The 23,119-nt window shown below is 38.1% G+C and overlaps 1 protein-coding gene across 2 annotated transcripts in view; it reads right to left on the bottom strand.

The window, feature by feature from the left end:
• The window catches only part of gpr158a (G protein-coupled receptor 158a), a 191,960-nt gene extending 181,095 nt beyond the window's left edge, over positions 1-10,865 (bottom strand). The window contains exon 1 of one of the 2 annotated variants that reach the window (XM_067434785.1): positions 9,604-10,865. In XM_067434785.1, the coding sequence (XP_067290886.1) occupies positions 9,604-10,448 (845 nt within the window). In that variant the 5' untranslated portion in view covers positions 10,449-10,865. The remainder of the gene's footprint in view (positions 1-9,603) is intronic. The other variant, XM_067434786.1, reaches the window with a different exon arrangement.
• Positions 10,866-23,119: the final 12,254 nt, after the last annotated feature.

Raw genomic sequence — 23,119 nt, 5'->3', positions numbered from 1 at the left:
TTTAACTTGTTGGTAAAATTTTGTTGGTAAAATTTTTAGTTAATACAATGAACATTTTTTGAGATTCGACAACCTTTATTAAAATATTATTAAAAGATTTTGTAAGCAGAGTGGGTAATTGTGTGTTTTATTTCTGATGACGCAGTAAAATATGCCAAATAGTGCTATTTTCATGATTTATCAAATGTTTTAAGTGGTTCAGATACAATAATATTTTGAGTTTCTATTTATTAAACAAATTTCCTTCATTGTATCAACTCAAATTTTTAATTTCAATAAACTCAAAATTTTAAGGCAACCAGGTTACTTACTTTTTTAAGTTAAACCAACAAAAAACAGCAAAAAAAAATTTACAGTGTAGTTTTTTTCCCCTCAGTGTACTCAGATAGACAACTCATTACAGTTACGATATAATTGTATTTTTATCAGCATCATTATAATTGTTTAGCGATATACCAGTATACGCGACTAACCGGTAGAAAATTGTCAAACAGTACATATTCTGGACAGTCGTCTCTATGATGGTTATGCTCACAGGACACGTTGTGTTTTTAAGCAATGCTGTTTAAAAACAAATGATGATTTTAAACCATTGACAACAACTCCTTTTACTATATTATGAATGCACTGTCTGAAGCAAGCCTGTAGCACTTCCTACCGAAACTGAAGCCTATGTGCCTTGATCGCCCCCAGGTGGTTGGTCCCGGTATAGGTCATAACCCTAACCCCCGCCCCTGTATTTTGATGGATGCGAGACAAACTAAACCCCGATTGGGCGGTCCAAGTAATACAAAATAATAATTGTGGGTGGATGAGAGATAAATCATTGTGTTTGTTTGATAAATACATTTTGAGTGCCCTGTCAGAGAATTACTCCGGTTGCGGCTTTCAAAACAATCCCTCCCGCGAACTGACAAGGGAGTTGAAGCTCATTAAATATGCAAATCTTCTCCAATCCTAGCTGTGTGTGTTTACTCCATTGCGACACACCCATCAAAACCAAAACGTTCAGGAGAGAGCCTCAAAACCAGTGTAGAAAATAGCCTATTACTTATTAGTTATGGTGTTTTTAAATGTAAAAACCATGTGAACGTCATACAAAATTAAAAAGCCAGTTCATGACAACTTTAAAACAGATATAAGAGTTAGGAAACATGACAGTATAATATCTTAAGTACCTGTAGCCTTTTTTATTATTAATAATATATTATCTGACAATATAGTTTTTAAAAAGAATACTTTTAAGATTTGAATTACACTAAATGAGCACATTAAGTACAATAAGGCACACTTGTTTTTCACAACGGTATGTGATATAACAAATTTCCCATAAGAAACTAAGTGTTATGTTCAACTGCTGAAGTTGTCAGCCTTATATATCATTGAATACAGCAGATGCAAAACAGAAGCATATCACATAAATTAGTGTTATATTTATCTTGTAAAGGAACAAAGGCTGAAGAGACTGGGTTAGGTAATGGCGACGGGGTAAGGGGTGGTACAGACTGAAATGTGAGGGCACAAAGAGATGCCGTCACTGCGCTCGCTGACATTAAAGATCGCTGGGCTGTCTGCTTTGATAACTGCCGACAGTACTCGATGGAATGACCCCAGTGTCACAGCAGAGACCACATCATCCTTGAGTCACATTATCAAAAAACTCGTCCTGTCAACCTAATGCATTTCCCTCACATTTCCCTCATTTTGTTTCCTTAAAATAGAAGAACAACACGACTTTGAGATCATACTAAAACATAATGCTTCAGTGCACTTGATTTATTAAGAGGATGCATTTAAGGTCGTCTGCCATTCAATAGACATGTGCCTTGAAGCTAGCCGAGGTTCTGTTGTTGCCTGAACAAATACAAAAAATTACTCTACGCGCCTTCATCCATCCATATTTCATGAAGTCCATGACAGTTTGCTATTTAGAGAGGATGTATAGCAGTCTCCCGTTTCATTGTGCAGGTTTTGTTGGCTAATTGAATTTTATCTAACTGTCTTCCTTTCTTTTTGGACTACATTAGCATAACAGCGCTCGTGGCGAGATCTAGCTTCGCGCTGGATGAAAAGAGGTGACATCCGTCTCCATGCGTATTCTTTTTAATGAGCTCCATCTTTTTTTATACCAAACTGAAATTCAATTCAAATAGAGCAGAACAGCAAGAAACCATGTTCACGTTAATTTCAGCTAACTCGGGAAATGGATGGATTTCTCCCAAAGGGCTGACGAGGTCAGAAAGGACATCACTATTGATAGCAGCCATTTCCAATGCATTCATATTGGCTATGTTCCGAATGGAAAACTTGAATACAGCTGAATGAATACTGCACATTATACACTGTACGCTGCATATCTCAGAATGTGACTTTACTTTTTAATGTAGTTTTACAATATTTAATGTATAAAACAGGTCAAAAGTTGGAAGTATTTAACCCTTTAATGCATGAATTATGAAAAACATTATCTAGATTTTTTAAAGATTTTTTTATTACTTTAATATGATGCTAAAATCCAATTTTCATTTTTACAAAATGTAGCTTTATTTAAAAGTTATTTAACTGTCCACGTATGTAGACACCATGCAACAACTTTTGAAACATTTGAGATATTGAACTCAACTGAACAAAATATAACATAGGCCTGGTGGTTTTTAGATATTTGACAGCAAAAATACCAGTGTACCTTATGAAAAATAAATGTTTTCAGCATTAATAACATTAATAAATAATTTACATGTAACTAGAAAACAGTTATTTAAAAATGTAATAAATTATTATTATTATTATTATTATTATTTACTGTATTTTCAATTAAAGGCGCACTATGTAGTATTTTTGCAGTAAAATATCCAAAAAACACTAGGCCGTTGTTATATATTTTGTTCAGTTGAGTACTTACAATATCCCAAATGTTTCCAACTATTTGTAAATTGTGAGAAAATTGCTATTTTAACTAAGGACCGGGACGTTTCAGCATAGTGTTTGAGGAAGTCACCTGTCAATTGCTTCATTTCTGCGTTACCCTCAGTTTTATTCTGCAGAAGCGCTTTTCTCTTCGCAGTGTGAAAATGTCACAGCAGCGCTGAGTGAGCGCACAGAGTAACGTTATAACATCATTTTAAACACACTTAAATGTATCTAATATGATAAACAGAGCTGAGTTACCTTATAATCATGACCAGAATCGCAGAAGTGCCGGAGCTCTGTGTCCTATCATGTCATAATAAAAGTCCCGGTACTCGCGAGCCGTGTGTTTGTGTAACGATCGCTCCAGCAGCCGTGCTCAGCTCCACAACACTCGGTCCTGCTCTGCTTTACACTACAGTAACGTTAATAACCGCATCCATGAACATGATTTCTGCCCGAGTCCTATTTTCCACCGACTGTGAGGTGAAGACCACGTCCCAATATACTGCGCTCACACTTGGCGTCATCTGCATTTGTTTAGAATAGGCACCCTCAAGTGGACGGAAAGTTGCATAGTGCACCTTTAAACTAACTTTTGACCTCTGGTGTAAATATTATATTTAATATGATAATATTACATGTTTCATATTATATAAATGTTATATAAAATTAAACAAAATGTAATAATAATAAGTAAAAAATAAATAAGGTATAGGAATAGGTAATAATAAGTATACTCAAAAAAATATCCTAGCTATTTGCTCAGTTTATTTAAATAAAATAAGATGAAACAACACAAATATTTATTTTTATTTTTTATCTAATTGCCATTTTACTCAATTTTTTATGTTAAATTAACTAAAATGTGTAAAACTTTAAGTGAACCTAAACCATTTGTGCTGGGACTACATTAATCATTCATGTTACGCTGACTGAATAGGCCGTGTATTTCTAGTTCCCAGCATGCTTTGCATAGGAATGGATCAGGAGAGTAAATGTTGAAATGAAGAGCTGTTTAATGTGTTTTTTATTGAAGGCAAAGACCTGTTAAAGTTTGATGTAATATTTGACAGTTATATTTGACATTTAAAAGTTGTGTTATGTTGTGTCCATTTTTTGAGGTTACATTATCGTGAACTGCAGACCTTGTGGTTAGGCTGTGCTGTTCTCAATAAGCTGTAACTGTGCTAATGCCTGTGATGAGACATGCTTTACTTGATCATTATGTTACAATTAACGAGTGATTAAGTGTTGTTGACTTATAGTTTTTATAGAAATAACAAAAATAAATTAATGTGACAGAGTTCCCATAGACTAAATATGGTCATCAATTCTACCCCTTTTTATCCTACTTTATCTAGTTGGAATGACGTGATTATTTTTTGTAGTTTTAACTAAATTATTTTAAGTTCATTCAACAAGATTGCAGCAAATTATTTCAAACCAATTTGATTTTGTTGGAAAAGCATAATCCAGTTTTAACGCATAACAGTTTATTTTTTATACACAGAGTACTTCTGTACTTTTGTACCCAGTGTATTTCTGGTTTATTCAAGCACACACGCTGGGTTGTTTTATAGGGACATTTCATAGACATAAGGTTTTTATATTGCACAAACTGTATATTCTATCCCCTAACCCTAAATCTACCCCTCACAGAAAGCTTTCTGCATTTTTACAATAATAAAAAAAAAAAACATCACTTAGTATGATTTATAAGCTGTTTTCCTCATAGGGGCCAAAAAATGTCCCCCCAAGGACCCATCTTTGTGGGTAACGTAGGGAAAGTGGGGAATACCTGAACCACACACAACAACAACGATGACGACAACAACAACTGCAAAATTATATTCTGTTCTATTAGAGTATGTGCTTCACAAATGTTTTTGAGCCCTCTGTGAGTATGAACACAATGTTGCAGAATAGGCACTGGGTCTTTAAGGCTACCATGTCAGAAGTAATTGGCCTATTCTCACGTCAGCCTCCCTTGGGCTCTTGGCAGGGGCTTGTAGGGCAGAAGACCTACAGCCCATGTGGTTTATAATAGGACATTGTTGATCCCCAGAGGCCCCTGGCAGACCGGACGGCCTTAATAGAGTTCACTTTTCTCTCCAGCCAACCCTTACTCACACCTGACAAAGGAGAAAGAATGTTTACTTAAATATTATATTCAAAGAAAGTACACGTAATAGTCAAACGTATGTGAACGCTCTGTTCTAATGAACAGGTTTGAGATTGTGGATACTTTTGTGAGGTTCTGGCCTTGTTGTAACAGTTTGGGGACAGTACTCAAATCAAAATAAAATGGTATTCTAAAGTAAACCTCCTATTACACTTTGGGGGAATTAACATCTGGGAGAGGTGAGAGGAGAGCACAGCTTTCACTATACAGACAATCACAGTTACTCATCATGAGCTAAGGAGAAAAATACATTTTCATCTAGAATGATCTGCTACGGCTTTTCATTGTCTCATGAGCACTTCACATTTCAAAATCAGACCCATACAAATGCTCTAATCAACAAACTCATGTTGTATTCATTTTTGATATTTAACGAATACAGATGAATAAATCCATATACTTATATTAAGCGAACTGAGCCATTTAAAAATATTTATCAAGTTAAAACATATTTTAACAAATAAAATGAATTTTTATTTCAATTAATTTTTATTTTTTAATTTTTTATTATATGGTTATTATATGATTTCATCTTGGCAGACAAAGTTATTTTTTTCCCACTAAGGAAACAATATATTATTATTATTATTATTATTATTATTATTATTATTATTATTATTATTATTATTAAATAGGCACATAATAATAATAATAATAATAATAATAATAATAATAATAATAATAATAATAATAGTTAAAAAAATAATAAATAACATGAATTGCTAATTCATATAATCAATAATATTACTTTCTGTAACTTTATCTAACCTTGCTTTGTCATGAAATGTTATATTTTTAAATATGTATATTTATTTATGTGTTTTTTATACGGTTGCATATGATTTCATGTTGGCAGATTTTTAAAATATCAACAATTTGATTGTACTTTTCCCCCTCAATAAAACTATGCTAAGATAATTCCTGTTTTTCATTATTTTAAATGGGTGCTGAGTAAGGGATAATGCACATTTAGCCGGTTGTTATCGCAAAAAAACCTCGACAGAATGATCAGGATGCCGATGCGAAGCTGGTCTATTCTGCGATAACAACCGGCTGGATGTTACAGCTATACTTGTCTTAAGTAAATTAGACACAAAATATTGTCTTGAGTTTAAATATTGTATTAGCTCTTACCCAAAGCTTCTGCAAAGAAAAAGAGTTCCAAAATTCTTAAGCCTTTATCTATTGCTGAAGATTTGTTTTTACAGCTATGTTAAAAATAAATGCTGAAAGGATTCATTCTCCCCAAAATAAAACTAAACCCATGATTCTTCTATATTGGGACTAACAGAACATACATTTAGTACACTGAACTCAGACCTTTATGGGCAAGGGCTCGCAAAGCCCAATGTCCCGGGGCTAACTGTTTTCCAGACGCGCTACCAAAACTTAAGCCCGATGGCAGGCCGGTGAATCTCAAATAGTGAAATAATATTCCTTTCTTGATCTGGATGCGCGCACGTGTGTGGGTGTGTGCGCGCGGTTCGCACTTATATCCACCGATCGGGCGGGCCATGTAATACAAAAATAATATTCCAATCAATCGCGGGTGGATAAGAAATAAATCATTGTGTTTGTTTGCTAAAGATGTTTACGAGCCCTGTGCTCGAGAGAATCATTCCAGCTGCCGCTTTCAAAACAATCCCTCATGTGAACTGAACTGACAGGGGAGCTGAAGCTCATTAAATATGCAAATCTTATCCAATCCCAGTCGTGGGTGTTTACCTCCAGTTCTCCAGCCCATTAAAACCCAGCGTTCAGGAGAGAGTCTCAAAACCAGTGTAGAAAATAGTCTATTACTTATTAGTTATGATGTTTTTGAATGTAAAAACCACATGAATGTCATTAGTTGACCTCAGACAACAGTACATAAAAATGAAAAAGCCAGTTCATGACACCTTTAATGAGTTTTTTTTTTCTTCTTCATAATATCAGGACATCTGTATTACACTAAGATTTTGTTTTACTTTATACACCCACAATATATCAAAATAAAATGTATCGTTCGCTCAATTATGTCATTTTTAATGCAAAGAAGACATAATGTGAGATGTCTTTGTTAGTGATAGTGACAAACTTTAAAATTTAAAGTTGTCATAAACACTCACATAATGTCATCTTTGCATTAAAAATTACAAAATGACACTTAATGACAGTTGTCATAAACATGCATAAAACTCCTTCATATTCATGGGTATTTTCATATCTTTTCCTGAAATCTACTAGGGCCATATCTCATGCACTCTGCACTTTGATGTTAGGTCAGGTTCATTTTATATTGACATCGATATTTTTAATAATACATTTTAAAGTATTATTTCCAGAGATATATTATATAGGCTAATTCAGAGGATGAAAAATCATAGCCTTTACCAGTGTTTTTTTAAATAAATACTAGAATAAAAATAATAGGTTAAAGTATAAATAGTTTTTAGTAAAATAACCAAGACAAGACTATGTAACTCTACGCCCGTGAAACTTTTCTCCCTCAAACAGCAAACTAACGTTAACGTTACTTCTACAATACACATTCAGGAAACAGCAATATAAACAACAGCTCCATGCTCTCTCCACGTCGTTCTTGTAAAATGATAACAAATAACTAACTAAACAAACACTTCGCTGAATACAACACTAACGTTACCGCTGTATTGAAGAATCCGCTTCTCAGTCCCCTCTCCACTGGCGTGAGAGATGAGGTCATCGGGTGAAAGGGCATCATCATGTGATTCATTTTTTTTTTAATTTATTTAATTTTACTAATAGTTAGATTGGGCAGGTCTTCACAAAAGGGCTTTTGATTATATATATATATATATATATATATATATATATATATATATATATATATATATATATATATATATATATATATATATATATATATATATATATATAATAAGTGTTTATTTTTATTTTTATTTTTTTTGCCTTGACAAAAAGGGCACTTTGGGCATCAAGGGGCAAAGAGGCAGGTGCTCAGGCACCCTCCACCCCCCACTCCCCCCACCCCCCTCTGCACGTGCCTGTATTTCATAACTTAACAGACATGCTCATGTAAGAAGATGTGTATTCAATTTTTTAAAATAAAAATGTAATTAAAAAAATAAAAATGTATATCATATATTTGATTCTTTCAAAAAACAACCACCTATTAACCACCAAGAACCCTAACAATAGCAACATGCTAAAAAAAACACCCAGACCTATTTAGCAACCACATAGCAACACCCTGGCAACCAGCCACAAAACCTTGGCATTGTGGCAGTGAGCACAACCTTCACATTTTCTCCAAAAAAGTACAAATCTATTTACCATTCCTTATATGTGTGATCAGAAAGATTCAACTAGATGGCCTGCATGTATAACTTCATAAATATCAGGAAGTCAGCCGCGATAAGAAGTCTAAGTCCAAAATTCCGACACGCGACATTAATCTAAAAATGTCCCAGATGTATGAGAGGTGCCTCGAGTTGCTGTACTACATCTTTCATTATTTATTCATCATCATATTGACTGAAAGGTATCCTGGAAGTGAAGGCTGGAGACGCTGCATTAGAAAACACCCCTTCCCTCTCAATTGCCCCTATGTGTAGGAGGCAAAGAGTGGGCCTAAAGACAACAGGATGGATCTACCTTAATGCCATGGCCAGCAAGTGTTTCGGAATTCATTACCCTGGGGATACGAGCCATCATAAGACGAAGCCCTGGCCAAATATCGACCTGCGCAGAGAGGTTACAAATTACAGCATAACTACTGAACAAACCCAGAGAGACACTGGCTTCCGCTGGCTTTCCTCATTTAGACGATAGACTGGAGAATTTGAAGATAGTAACTGCTAACACCACTTTTCTACAATTCGAGCTTGGTTCCTGAAGTGATACGTGGCGCGGTCCAACTGTGCAATAAAATGCATGGAAATCAGAAATGATTTGAGATTGTAAAGAACAATTTCCATTGTGCTGGTGCCTCTGGGATTAATTAGTAAACAGGAAACAGCCCTATTCTTGTGTGCTGAGCTCCGGTGTTACCGGCGCCCCTTAACACATCTTTAAACAGAGTCCTTACACAGCATCTCCACCATGCTAGCCTGATCAATCTAAACACCTCCAGTGGCAGTGGTTGTATATTGAGAAGCGAGCTGATTGTTTGGGGGCCAAGGGGTTTCTTGCTATGCAACCAGGGTTATTTTTAGAAGCACTCTCTACACCTTCAGTGGTGGTTTGCCATTCTAACCAACAGCATCCATGACATAAAATACTCAAATGTGAACAATAAGACTATGAAAAACAATTATTATGTTACTGTAATGTTGTAGTAATGGGAATACTTTGACACAGTCATCGCTGACAGATAACAGAATACTTATTGATTGACATAAATCATTTGAAATAAACATATACGTTTTTTGTGCTTTATATTAATGTTTTAACTTAAAACGAATCCGTGTGGTACATTCTGTGCGTGTATAATAAGTGCATGTGCAAATGTGAAATGTTAGCAAAGTTACCTGAAGTCTGGATTCCTGTTGGATTTAAGGCCGTAGAAGCCAGCAGACAGTGTCAAGAGCCATCTGGGAATGAAATTCCCCTTCTCACACTCCAAATACGGAGCTGACCAGTGAATCTGAGTTTTGTCTGTAATGTAACTTTCTCCATTGCGCACAGACGCGTCAAATGAGGCAAAATCTTGACTCAGCACGCGTTTTTGGAGATGGGTCTTCTTTTTGTTTTTATGCTCATGGTACCACTCGGTATATGCCGTTCTGTTTTTCAACATGTGCTGGGCAGTGCTGGATAAATCCTGTAGAATGATCTCTCCACCTGCCCGTGTGGCCTGAAGGTAAACAGGTGGTCCTTCAGCAGGGGACTCGGCGCTCAAGGTGACCACTGCTCGATGGATCTTGAGGTCTCCCTCCAGGATACTCCTGACCAGAGCGTGGTACCACTCCATGTCTCGCCTGGGACTCTGATCTCTGGACCTGTTTGTTTGTAGGATCATGTTGAGGAAGTTTGTGGCGTGAAGGACTGTGTCCAGGACGCTGCGCATGGAGTGATGCGCGTCTCCGCGCGTCCTTCCCCGCAGCACCGCCAGCTCATATCTCCTGGAGCAGTTGGCATGTTTTAAGGTGGAGGAATCCCCCGTGTGCAGAAACGCAGTCACCACTTTAGGTACCTGCTCCTCGATCTTTTGCGCTAAACCCGAGTGGGGCTTCCGGAGGTGCGCTTGCTGGTTGCTGTGCGTTTTATAAATGGCCAGCTTCGCTTTTAGGTCCCGATCCTGTTCCGCATATCTATAATTTGATCCTATAACAAATCCGACTTGCAAGAGTAACGATATCCGGATTATGGCCATATCCTTCAATCCCGCTCTTTTACCTCATCAGCTTCAGCTTCACCAAATCTGATGCGAGAAATCACAGCTGGAATGAATCAAATCAGCACAGCATTTTCACCTGTGGATTTCCACGCATTTCTGCCACTTGATTACCGATCAGAAGACTTTTATTGTATCGGTAATCCCTTTCCCCTCAGGTGCATTGGTGTTGTTTGTGTAAGTGATGCTCGTTTCGGTGTTGTATCTCCTAGCATGAGCGCAGCAGATGTGTAGGATCCCCGACGCTCTCCTCCCAGTATGATGCTGGACCACAACAGACGTGATCGAGAGAGAGAGAGAGAGAGAGAGAGAGAGAGAGAGAGAGAGAGAGAGAGAGAGAGAGAGAGAGAGAGAGAGAGAGAGAGAGAGAGAGAGAGAGAGAGAGAGAGAGAGAGAGAGAGAGAGAGAGAGAGAGAGAGAGAGAGAGAGAGAGAGAGAGGAGAAATCCTATTTTTCGGAGGCAGGGAGTGAGTGCTTCACACTTGGATGACAAACACACTCCGCCCTCTTTCGTCCACTCCAAGTCTTAAAGCATGCAAACGGCAGAAACCATTTGCTACAACATCTAGTGATGTCCGATTCGCGAAGGGGTCGCTTATTGAACCGGTTCGCAAGTCGGATTCGTTCGTTCAGAGCGCTCGTCCAGTTCTCGGGTGACACAGCGGCTGCATTGAATTGAACTGTTCGAAAGAACCGATTCGGGGAAATGAGTCGGACTTCCCAACACTACTAAAATCCCGTCTTCTTCATCACCTTATAGGGATTGGGAAAGTGCCCTTGATTGGTGTATGGTCATTTCTGCTGTCAGTCATTTGACGGAGGGCGTGTTTGTAAATCTGAAGGAGCTATCCAGTGCTGAAAGGGAAAAACATACATCGTAAAAACGACGATAAATCACATTAAGGTTTCGGGTTTCGGCAAAAATAGACGCTCGATGCGCAGGAGTAGGCTACATGTATCTCTGCTATAAACGCACTGCATAGGCTAAATGTCAACCGCTGTTTTAAAGACTTGCGCTGAGACAAACGGCGTTTTGTTAGCCTGTTTAATTATAAGCTCGTATTGAGAGGAAACAATAAAAACGACATGCTTATCATAATAAACAGAACGGGTTATTGTTTTGCGTCTTCGCTGATAACTGTTAGACTATGTTATGCGTCTGTCTTGTCTCGGTATTAAGACGCCCTCGACTGTTCAAAACGCGCCTTTAACCTCTGCGTTCGGCTTCATTCCGTTGCGCTCCTTAATTCGCGCTGTTTTAATTGTTTTTAATGGCCCTGACATGCGTCAGACTAACGACTTTCGCGCGAAGAGAGTCGTTTTTAAAGTAAAAATAGTGCACCTTTAAACCCGCGTCTCGAGATTTCACTGACGCGTACTGACACACCAGATACATTTACACAGAACGCGTTTCGTGCGCTATTATTTCGTCTTTGTAGACATGCGTCAGCTGGACGGTTATGGACGCATTGACAAGTTTTAGACCGTTTAAAACGCGTCTCCGCTACACTGTTTAACGCATGAATGTGTCATGTGCGAACGGCCCCCGACGCTCCTTTAAATACAAGCTAGCACTGTAATGATCATGAAGAATTTATTTCTTGAATTGTTCTGATGTTCTTTATTTCTTGAATTGTTCTGATAAAAGCTGAGATGTCTGCTTCGAGGAGACATCCAGTGCGCAGCTTGTCGCTCTCTGGGGGAAATACTGCAGTGAGGCGAACAGCACTGGATGAGTGCATGCGACTGCGTGAGGATGTGAATCATGGTGCAATATGAGTCATCATCGCCGCACGAGCGCTTAATTCAGATCTGTAAACAATGAGATGTTTAGAGCAGAATCTAAACGCGTGCGTCAGGGGCGCAAATGACTCAAGCGTCTAAATCAAATGGACTGACACAGAACAAACAATCTGTGATGCCATCACTGTCTGCGTGAACACGGGGCGAGATCAGTAAAGCGCCTCAGAGAAATCCATGTCTCTGAATCATATGTGCGTAAATGGACATATTTGCATTACCAATAGTCTACATTATCAATAAATCTCGATATGACTTGGTGATGTTATAATAGCCTATTGATCATCATTTATCCAAGCATTGTGTCTAGACCTATGTAAAGTTAGCTTATGTTAGGAGTTATTTATTTCTATTTAGGGAGACCACATGGACTTGTGGTCATATACATGGGGAACTCTTCACAGGGGATATATACCAGTAATTAGCCTAAAGACTACCTTTTGGGGTCAAAAGTCTGACACATGCTCTATTAAGCAGTGTCATTGTATTTTGTTTTGAACACCTAAAATTAGGACATTGTTAAATGTCACTACACTAAAAAGAACTGCTGGTTAAATACCATTCTGTACACTTGTTGTTTGAACCTAAATGAACGGTGGAAATGTTCTCCTTTCTATATCAAACTCTTTGTTTTCTGTGTATATGTTTGCAATAGTTCTTTGTTAATCAAATGTTTTGTTTCATACATTTAAATTCAGACCAAAAGCCAAAAAGCCCATAACAACCCATAAAAACATATTTATAGATTTTTTTTAAATAATATTTCATATGGCAACTTCCATGAGAAGCATAATAAAAAAGATTCTGGGCAATAATGGGAGGATTTTCTAGATCGCCAAAGTATACAAACTTTAAAAACAAGCATACACTACGAAATATTTAAAAAGTAAATTAAAGCTAGCCTTGTAACCCCTATTTAAATTACACTTTTCCAGTACACATCCTCCGAAAAGTCAGATGCAAAAATATTCTCCTTTAAGCAAGCTTTTGGGACCCACTTTAGGTGGCCTTAACGACTAACATTTTAATTAATCATTTGATACAATGCACTTATTGTGTACATACATGTTTTTTACATTGCGCTTACATTTAAAAAAATACCTGCATGTAATTATGTCTGTAATTAATTTGTTACATTTGTAATTACACAGTTGACACTTTCATTAGGCTACACCTAACTCCCTTACCCTTAAAGGTCCACTGAAATCAAAACATTTTAGCAAAGTTTTTTAGCTTTTAGTATGACTGTGTTAGCCTTAAAGTTATGAATAAGCTGGTATGTTCCAAAACTATGACAAAATTTGCATTTAGGAGATATAAGCATTCAAAATTTACAGTCTCCCACTTCCGCTAAAACGAATCTCAGATTTGGGTGACATCATCGCAGACTTCACTTTGTCAAATCTTCTGTCCAATCAGAATGCGCTCTAGAATCTAAAGCCCGCCCCCTACACTGCTGAAGCTGAAATCGGTCAGTTGTTAACACTAGGGCTGGTCGATTCCGATTCCACGTCGATTCCAAAAATCGATTCCGCACTGTTGTTTTCGATTCCTTTTCGATTCTTCTTTTTTTAACAAAATCGATGGAGGTAATAATCAGCGATATGCGTTCACATATGGCTTGATTTGAACGTTTCATACCATAAAAATAAGTAGTTAGAATTACGTTCTAGTGACGTCATCACGCAATAAGGCAAAAAACACAGCTGAATTGCTTTATTTTTAACTCGTTATTTTAAATTATTTTTAACTCGTTATTTGAAACTAACTGTTCAAAAGAACCTTTTGCAAAAATTAAATAGACTTCCAATCATTATTAGTAAGCGAGAGACAAGTGAATAAAGAGGAGTCGATTCCCCGCGATGGAATCGGTTCCAAACGTTGGAATCGACTCTCGATTCCCAACGCCTTGGAATCGAGGAATCGATTCTTTTTGGAATCGATTCCCAGCCCTAGTTAACACACATTTACTAATTTCTACATGGTGAAAGGCAGCACACTAATGTGATAGGAAACGATTCAGTGTAAATATGCTTTCATTTGAGGCGAATGAAGTCTGTTTTCACGTTAGTTTCACACACCGCAGCAGCGCACACACCCCAACGGCTCTGGTCTAAATTTAGACAACAGACACGAGAGCGCAGCACGGATCATATGCGCGAGTCTGCGCAGACAACACAAATATCGACCCATTTGAATTCTGCACAGAATGCTGCATTTCAAAGCAATATGGAGGAGATTATGATGGCAAACAGTGTTAGAGGAAACTGGCTTTACCAAACAGAGAGAGAAGGTCCGCTCTTGCGCTCTAGTCAAACTGTATATTAACGAAACGCTATTGGCTGTTTCAAAAAAGGGGAGGAGCTTGCTAACAGCTGAAGCCGTTTCAGGGGAAATCACGTAAACACATTGAATAATGCGGCGCGTTTCAAGGCGCTTCAGTGGGCCTTTAAACTGACCCACACCACCACACCTGTCCCTAACCCTCCCCTTTCCCACCTCAATATCAGCAAAAGTTATTTGCAATACAATTTGAACACAGTAAGTACATTGTACTTATTTTTGGATGTAAGTAGTCCTGAAGGCCACCTAATATAAAGTGGGGCCAGCTTTTGTTTAATATGCTCTGGCTTCCCCCGTTTATTTGCAAATGCATTAGGTCAATTTCCCTTTTCTTGTTACAGATGTACTTTTATGACAAATGATCTTCTGGGACTGTTGTGACCTGCTTTATAGAGGTTCTGTGTTCAAGACTCTGAGTGAGTCTCTCTTTTCTTCTTTTTATTTGTCCTTTTCTTAGTAAGTCATGGAGTGTCATTTATATCATACGCAGGCAGGAGGCAGGGAGAAGACAGGCGAGACCAGAGGTGACTGGAGTGTGTGGCCACAGGAGGGTTGTGTCAGACCTATAACCTGATCAGGTGCATTTGGCAGCCATGGAGGTAGAATATGTCCATTTGTGTAACATCTGCTGCACCTCACAATTTTAATCAGAAACAGTTTGTGTAATAATTGACCTCAGAGCAGTACCATTACAGAAATGAAAGTGAGGCTGGGATAGACTTACTTTTTCAATGGCATCCGCTGTATGAAGCTCCTAGATCACATCATTTTTCACAGCTCATATTTTACTGAAGATTTGGTTTTGTCTACTGAAGTGTCTTTTTTCATCAGAACAATTTAAAAGCCAGCTGAAGAGATGTACACTATATTGCCAAAAGTTTTGGGAAGCCTTTACATGCACATGAACTTTAATGACATCCTATTCTTAATCTGTAGGGTTTAGTTGGTCAACTTTTGCAGCTTTAACAGCCCTAACTCTTCTGGGAAGGATTTCCACAAGGTTTTGGAGTGTTTTTACAAGACTTTCTGACCATTTGTGAGGTCAGGCTCTGATGTTGGATGAGAAGGCCTGCCTCGCAGTCTCTGCTCTAATTCATCCCAAAGGTGATCTGTCGGGTTGAAGTCAGGACTCTGTGCAGGCCAGTCAAGTTCCTCCACACCAAACTCACTCATCCATGTCTTTAAGAACCTTGTCATGTTGGAACAGGAAGGGGCCATCCCCAAATTGTTCCTAAACAGTTGGGAGCATGAAATTGTCCAAAATGTTTTGGTATGCTGAAGCATTAAGGGTTCCTTTCACTGGAACTAAGGGGCCAAACCCAATCCCAGAAAAACAGCCCTACACCATAATCCCCCTCCACTAAACTTTACACATGGCACAATGCAGTCAGGCAAGTACTGTTCTCCTGGCAACTGCCAAACCCAGACTTATCCATCGGATTGAAGACCACATTAAGTTTGGAGGTCTGTAGCTATTGACTCTGTAGAAAGTTGGTGACTTCTGCGAACTGTGCGCATCAGCATGCACTGACCCCGCTCTCTGATTTTACATGGCCTACCACTTTGTGGCTGAGCTTCTGTTGTTCCCAATTGCCTTCACTTTGTTATAATACCACTAACAGTTGACTGTGGTATATTTAGTATAGTGAGGAAATTTCACAAATTGACTTATTGCACAAGTAACAGGTACTGCACAATGCCACGCTTGAATTCACTGAGCTCCTTAGATCAACCCATTATTTTACAAATGCTTGTAGAAGCAGTCTGCATGTCATGGAAGTTATTGGAACACCTGAATTCAATGATTTGTAGATGTGTCTCAATACTTTTGCATGTCTATACCTCACAGTCTGGCTTTCTCACAGTCTCAAAGATGGTACTGCTGTGAATAAAGTTTATTGATTATATTAGAATTCACTGAATAATTTATTCACTGAATGGTGTACACATTAACAAGCCAGAACCAAATAGTGTTTTTGAACTAAATATCCAATTTATGTACCCTCACAGCCCCATCAGAAAGGATCAAGCATCTCTTCAATACTAAAGCAGAAAGTTAAAGTGTTAGTTCACCCAAAAATGAAAAATCTTTCATTAATTCCTCATTCCAAACCCATAAGACTTTCAGTCTTCTTCAGAACACAAATTAAGATCTTTTTGATGAAATCTGAGACCTTTCTGTCCCTCTATTGAAAGCTATGCAGCTACCACTTTTACGCTTCAAAGAGTTCATAAAGAGATTTTAAAACTAATCCATATGAATTGAGCGGTTGAGAAATTGAGAAATCAACTTTTCATTCAGCCTTTGATATATAAAAGTTCATCGTGATATAAGAATATCCTGTAAGCTTCGGAGCTGAAAACATCCTTTTTAATCAAATAAAAGCTTTTATAGACACTAGGCCCAGCAAACGCTCGATCTCAGAATGTGCCAGGCTGGGACGTCTGAGAGTGTTGAAATACCGCTTCTGCAGAAGAAGATCAACGCCTATTTCATAACTGCCTGTTTAGCCCCGCCTACTGATTCGAGCATGTTACATAGGCCTAGTGTTAAAGCTACACTGTGTAACTTTTTTAGTTTATTTTTAGCTAAAAACACTTAGTTCTTTCAAAAATATATGTGTTCATTAATGTATATTTACTTCTTTCAATTAGTAAAGTATTTTTGTAAGCTTATAATATGCCATTGAAAATACATACGGATGAGGGGTTCGAATGCAGGTCGCCATGTTGCCCCTCCATCTTGAAAGTACATTAGCCAAAGAGGGACATACCCATAAATTCAAGCTTCGCTTTTCATGTTTTAACACTCGATGGCAGTCATGAACGAGGTCGAACTGGAAGCCATGTTAATCTTGGACTAAATAGGCCACCGTAGGAGTTCAAACGAAATCGTAATTGAGAGGAACAGAAACTAATATTCACTGGATTGTCATATACCTTTTCACTGCTAGATGGGGGAAAATATCACACAGTGTAGCTTTAAGGATTACAAAATATTGTGCAGTTCCTGGACTCGGCAGTAATGCAACATGTAAGTAACTGTTCATTCTAATGCCTTCTAATCTGAAATGTACACTCAAAAAAATGCTGGGTTAAAAATATCCCAAGTTGGGTTGAAAATGGACAAACCCAGAAATTGGGTTGTTTGAACTCAGTAAATAGGACCCATTAAAACAACCAAATTCCTGGGTTTGTCCATTATCAACCCAACTTTGGTTGTTTTTAACCCAGCAGTTGTGTAGTGTAGTGTAGAGTGTAGTGATGTGTGTACAGTCAGATGTTCTTTGTCTGTGTATCAGTAAAACAAACCAGTGACTGAACGCCAACTTGAGTTGTTTCTCTTAGTAGGATGAAAATCTGTGATTTAACGGTGATTAAATTCTATAAAGAAAGCGATTAAAGAAAGCTCCCTTTGCAATCGTTGGAGCAGCGCGCTGCAATGTCAATCAAAGAAGTGACTCCTGTTATATTCAATAATTCTTCTAACTATATCACGTTTGCACTGTTAGTGAAGATGAAATAATTTGTTAGTGTACAGAAAATGAGTTGCAATGACGAGATCACTGCTTTCATGTGCTCAACATGTGTGATCAGCTATGCTCAACACTGCAAACTTTTTTATGCCACTATCTTAATATAAAGATGCTAAATATCTATAATGCCATAGATCTAAATGTGACGCAACACTTGTCATGATTATTGGACTGTAATAGTAAAAACGTGCTAAAAGAGAGAGTAATACTATTTCAGATAGAAAGATGTTAGCCAATCACAGCAGTGGGCATTTACACTGAAGTCTCACAGCAGACACGCCCCTTCAAACAGAGCATTCAGAGCAGAGGGATAATAGCCTGACAAGCCAGACCCACATTAAGATGTTTGGTCTGGAAACTCACCATTGACAGGGCTCAATCCGAGGGGTGGGATAAACGGTTGTCTTTCAAACTCCCTCTGCACATGATAGGATAGCGCTACAACCAACCAGAGCAACGAAGGTGAAACAGAGCTTGTTGATAGATTAAACATTCGCCGTATCCGGTCGGCTAAACTCCGAACACATCTTCCCTTTTTAAGAATGACTTCAGTGCCGTTCTTTGTTCTTTTCTCAGAGGAAAGCTTAACTCCAAGTCTTCCAGAGTCGCGGTCAAAGCTGATTAAAAAAAAGACCACCGTTCGCCAGTTTCTGTGTTTACTAGAAGCACGCAAACGCAACTCGGCCGTCGTCATTATGGCCCCGCCCACCGACTCTATACACGATGTGATTGGCCCGGCAAGAGTTAGGCGAATACAGCTCAGAACTGTATTGAGAGTTGCTAGGCGACACTCGCGGGCAGATTAGATTTGCTGCCGCTAGGGTGCGTCTAGATTTCTAGGCTAGAGGGATAAACCATCAGGGTAGGAAAAATGCCTTTTATTTCTAAACTATGACTATTTTCGTAAAAAGCATTCTAACATTACAAGTGCAGCACAGGAAACATCATAAAACAATAAAACGAAGTTATGACCCCTTTAGATCTGCTTATTTTTTTAGAAAACAAACACAACCCTAGGTATTTATTTGATACAATGGCTAAATAACAAGAAATAAAGCTTCAACTTCTGACATTTCCAAACAACACAGCAGTAATGACTTTATGAACTACTGTACTTTAGCAATTTAATCTATGCAACCATCTACAGTATTACATCAGACGGAGCATTATAGTGTCCCTGAGGAAAAATTCCATTAATTCATTGCTATAGGAGAGGAAAAATTGTCTGAAATTAAATCATTTAAAGGCCAAGTGAAAAATTTAGATGTGATCAGTCACTATAACATTTTCATTGGAGAGGCATGACATTTTTTGTACAGTTTATGGCTTATGCAGGTAATGGCATTGGCAATATACTCATTTAGGTCAACTGGCTAAGAGCAAAATGCTTGTTGCTTAAAGGTTAAGTTCACCAAATTAATGACTCACCCTAATGTCGTTCCACACCCGTGAGACCTACGTATATTTTATATTTAGTCCGAGAGCGTATGCAAGTGTATGCACACTATACTGTCCAGAAAGGGAATAAAAACATCATCAAAGTAGTCCATATGTGACATCAGTTAGTTCATTAGAAACTCTTGAAGCATCGAAAATACATTTTGGTCCAAAAATAACAAAAACGACGACTTTATTCAGCATTGTCTTCTCTTCCCTGTTTGTTTTCAATTCTCAAATAAAGATTCAAACGGTCATGAATCAGCGTATTGATTCATGATTCGGATCACCAATGCCACGTGATATCAGCAGTCTGACACGCGATCCGAATCATGAATCAATACGCTGATTCATGACCGGTTGAATCTTTATTTGAGGTTTGAAAACAAAAGCGGGGTGACATTACGGTGAGTCATTAATGACATCAATTTCATTTTTGGGTGAACTAACCCTTTAAGGCTTTACGATATCATTGGCAACATGCTTGTGGTTTTTTCATTAGTTGTGATTGGGGGATATCAGCATTGGATTTTTTATGGGTTTATCTCTGCTCTTCCTGCTTTTATCCAATGCTAGGCTGCATGGATGCGCAAGGGAGCTCTTGCCCAGAACAGAACCATTCCGCCAATCTAAACTTATGCTAATTGTTTTTTATTCAAATTGAAAATTTTTGAAAATGCATTTAAAGCTGAATTTTCCATGTTTTAGCTAAGCAATAAGGATACATTATTATATCACTTGTTAAATGGTTATTTAACAATGGCATTGAGTCCTGCATTACTAACCCCCACCATGTCCTGAATTTCCTGAACATCCATGCAATAAGAAATTTAGCGATTTGAGATGATACGAATTTACGCCTCTGTTACTCTCTCATAGAACAGGCCTACTCACTTCTTCTAACCTGTTCCAAGAATTTTTATCCCTGCATGGTTGAGTGGTGCTGTGACGGCTAGTGGAAGGTACTGTTCCAGCCTTTAACCAGGCCGTAGTTTTGAGCCTTTCAGGCCCCTGTCACTCAGCTGTCAGTCCAGGCCCATATAGGCCCTCAGAGAATAGTCTCATATCCTATTTCACACACAACCCGCTCAGGGTCAGTGATTTCCCAGATGTAATGTGAGAAATTGACACTTTATCAAGGAGAAAGAGAAAGGAAGGTAAACGCAGTGTACAATACACACTTAAAAACATTCCAGACAATTAATCTTTGATGCTATTTTGAGGGGTATTTATCAGTGCAGTGGTTTAGTAAAAGATATGATTACTTTTTCAAGTAGCTAGTAAAGAATTACTTTTTATTTACAACAAAACTTTGGAGTTACTTTTTCAAATAAATAACGCAAGTTACTTAGTTTCCCCATTTATTGACTGACAGCTCTCCTGTCCACATGTTGAGAGAAATTGGAAAGTAAGTGCAGAGGCGTTGTGTGTGCTGTGAACAGATGTGTATTGTAATTTTAGAATAAATGCAGCAGGCAGTCATCTCATCTTTATTCATCTCACTTGCAAAAAACAAAAACGTATTCAGTATAGGTGAGAAAAAGTAATTTAAAAGTAATGTAATGTATTACTTTCCATAAAAAGTAACTAAATAACACAATTTTTAAGGAGTAACAGAATATTGTAAGGCATTACATTTAAAAGTAACTTTCCCCACTTCACTTTACCATCCAATGAGGCCAAGGGAGGACTTGTGAAGGGAGGACCATTTGAATCATTTGTGTGAACTATCCCTTTAGTGTGTTTAGTAGAAAAACTTTCATGGTAAAGGGTTTTGGTGCTGATTTATAGGCCTTAATAACAATAAATATTTTCGGCAGTCATGTCCAGTCAGGCTCTGCAGTTTGTACTTTAATCCCACAGGTCCACATTAAAGAGCTGGAGACAGACTGGCACCTGCAATTATCCCTGTTCATCCAGCCATGGATCTATTTCCCTGTTACACACACACACACCTGCCAGTTAAGGCTGATTATTATGACTAGCAGACCTTTACAAACAAATACACAAACCTATTTTCATTCCCATGCAAGCCTCATAAACAAGGACAGCCTCTTAAACAATGTCATGCATCATTTAATTATTCATGCCAGCACCTTGAGAATATTGCAAAAGTTGCCTGCATAGCTACACTTGACTTACAATGCTAAAACTGCATTGCCCTTAAGAATCCTGTCTGGACACATTGTCAGAAAATAACCAGTTAACGAATTGCTGAATATCTATTCTGTTTTATTTGTCTTAGACTAACAAGAGGGCACCCAGACTCCCTCTTGTTTTAAAAATATGAATGTGGAGTTATTTTAACAGCTATTATTGCTGTCATAAGCAGTCCTGGAGATATATGAAAGCTTTTTTCTTCTAGGCCTACAACTGCTGAGTTAGCAACAGGGTTCATATCTTGATGCGCGGTTTCCTGTCCCTGTTGGGCCGAATGAGCTGGTTCATTCATTTTAGCTCGTTCCTTCAGTAGATGTTTGTATCTTATATTAATAAATGCATGTATTAAGCCTACATTTATTAAAAATATCACGTTATCCTACTTCCTTCATCTGAAGTTATGACTACAAGTTTTACGCATAGTACCTTGTTGTCAGAAAGAATATGAATCATGGAGGACATGAAGTTAATTATGTATTTCTAGGGAAAATATATATTATTAAAGCCAAAACATACTGAAGATTCATATTTAATTTTGAATAAAATGTAGCATTCAATTCTTTGACTATCTAACATGTACTGCACTATCTAGAATTTCTGTCAAATACATGCTATTTTTGCTGTGTATAAAACATACCACATGATTTAAATGGTTATTAATATATACATGAGCCAAAACATTATGCCTAATATGCTGTTGGTCCTCTGCATGTACCCCTGAAGGTCTCCTGTGGAATCTGGCACCAAGATAATAGCAGCAGATCCTTTATGTCCTGTATATAGCGAGGTGGAGTAGCCATGGGCTGAACATGTTGGTCCAGCACATCCCACAGATGCTCAATTGTATTGAGATCTGGGGAATTTGGAGGCTAGGGAAACACTTTGAACTCTTAATCATGTTCCTCAAACCATTCCTGAACAATGTGTGCAGTGTGGCCGGGGTGCGTTATCCTGATGAAAGAGGCCACCTGGTCCTGATCTGCAGCAATATTTAGGTAGGTGGCAAATTATGTCCACATGAATAATGAATTCACATGACCCAGGGTTTTCAGCAGAACATTGCCCAGAGCATCACACCGACTTGTCGACGTCCCACAGTGCATCATAGTGCCATCACTTCCCCAGGTAAAAGGCACACATAGGGTCGTCCACGTGGTGGAAAAGAAAACAGGATTCAACAGACCAGATGATCTTCTTCCACTTCTCCTATCTAGGTCTGATACTCCATTGTAGGTGCTTTCGACGGTGGACAGGGGTCATCATAAACATCTGATTGGGCTGCAGCTACCCAGCCACACACGCAGCAGAGTGCAATGCTCTGTGTGTTGTGGTTAGAGGTCTGCTACATGACCAGACCCTGATGGGTCCAGAAAA

The sequence above is a fragment of the Pseudorasbora parva genome, chromosome 24 (genome assembly GCF_024679245.1).
Source record: "Pseudorasbora parva isolate DD20220531a chromosome 24, ASM2467924v1, whole genome shotgun sequence".
Taxonomy (NCBI): Eukaryota; Metazoa; Chordata; class Actinopteri; order Cypriniformes; family Gobionidae; genus Pseudorasbora; species Pseudorasbora parva.
Note: the sequence above shows the minus strand (reverse complement) of the source record. Positions and strands in the feature narration are given on the sequence as shown.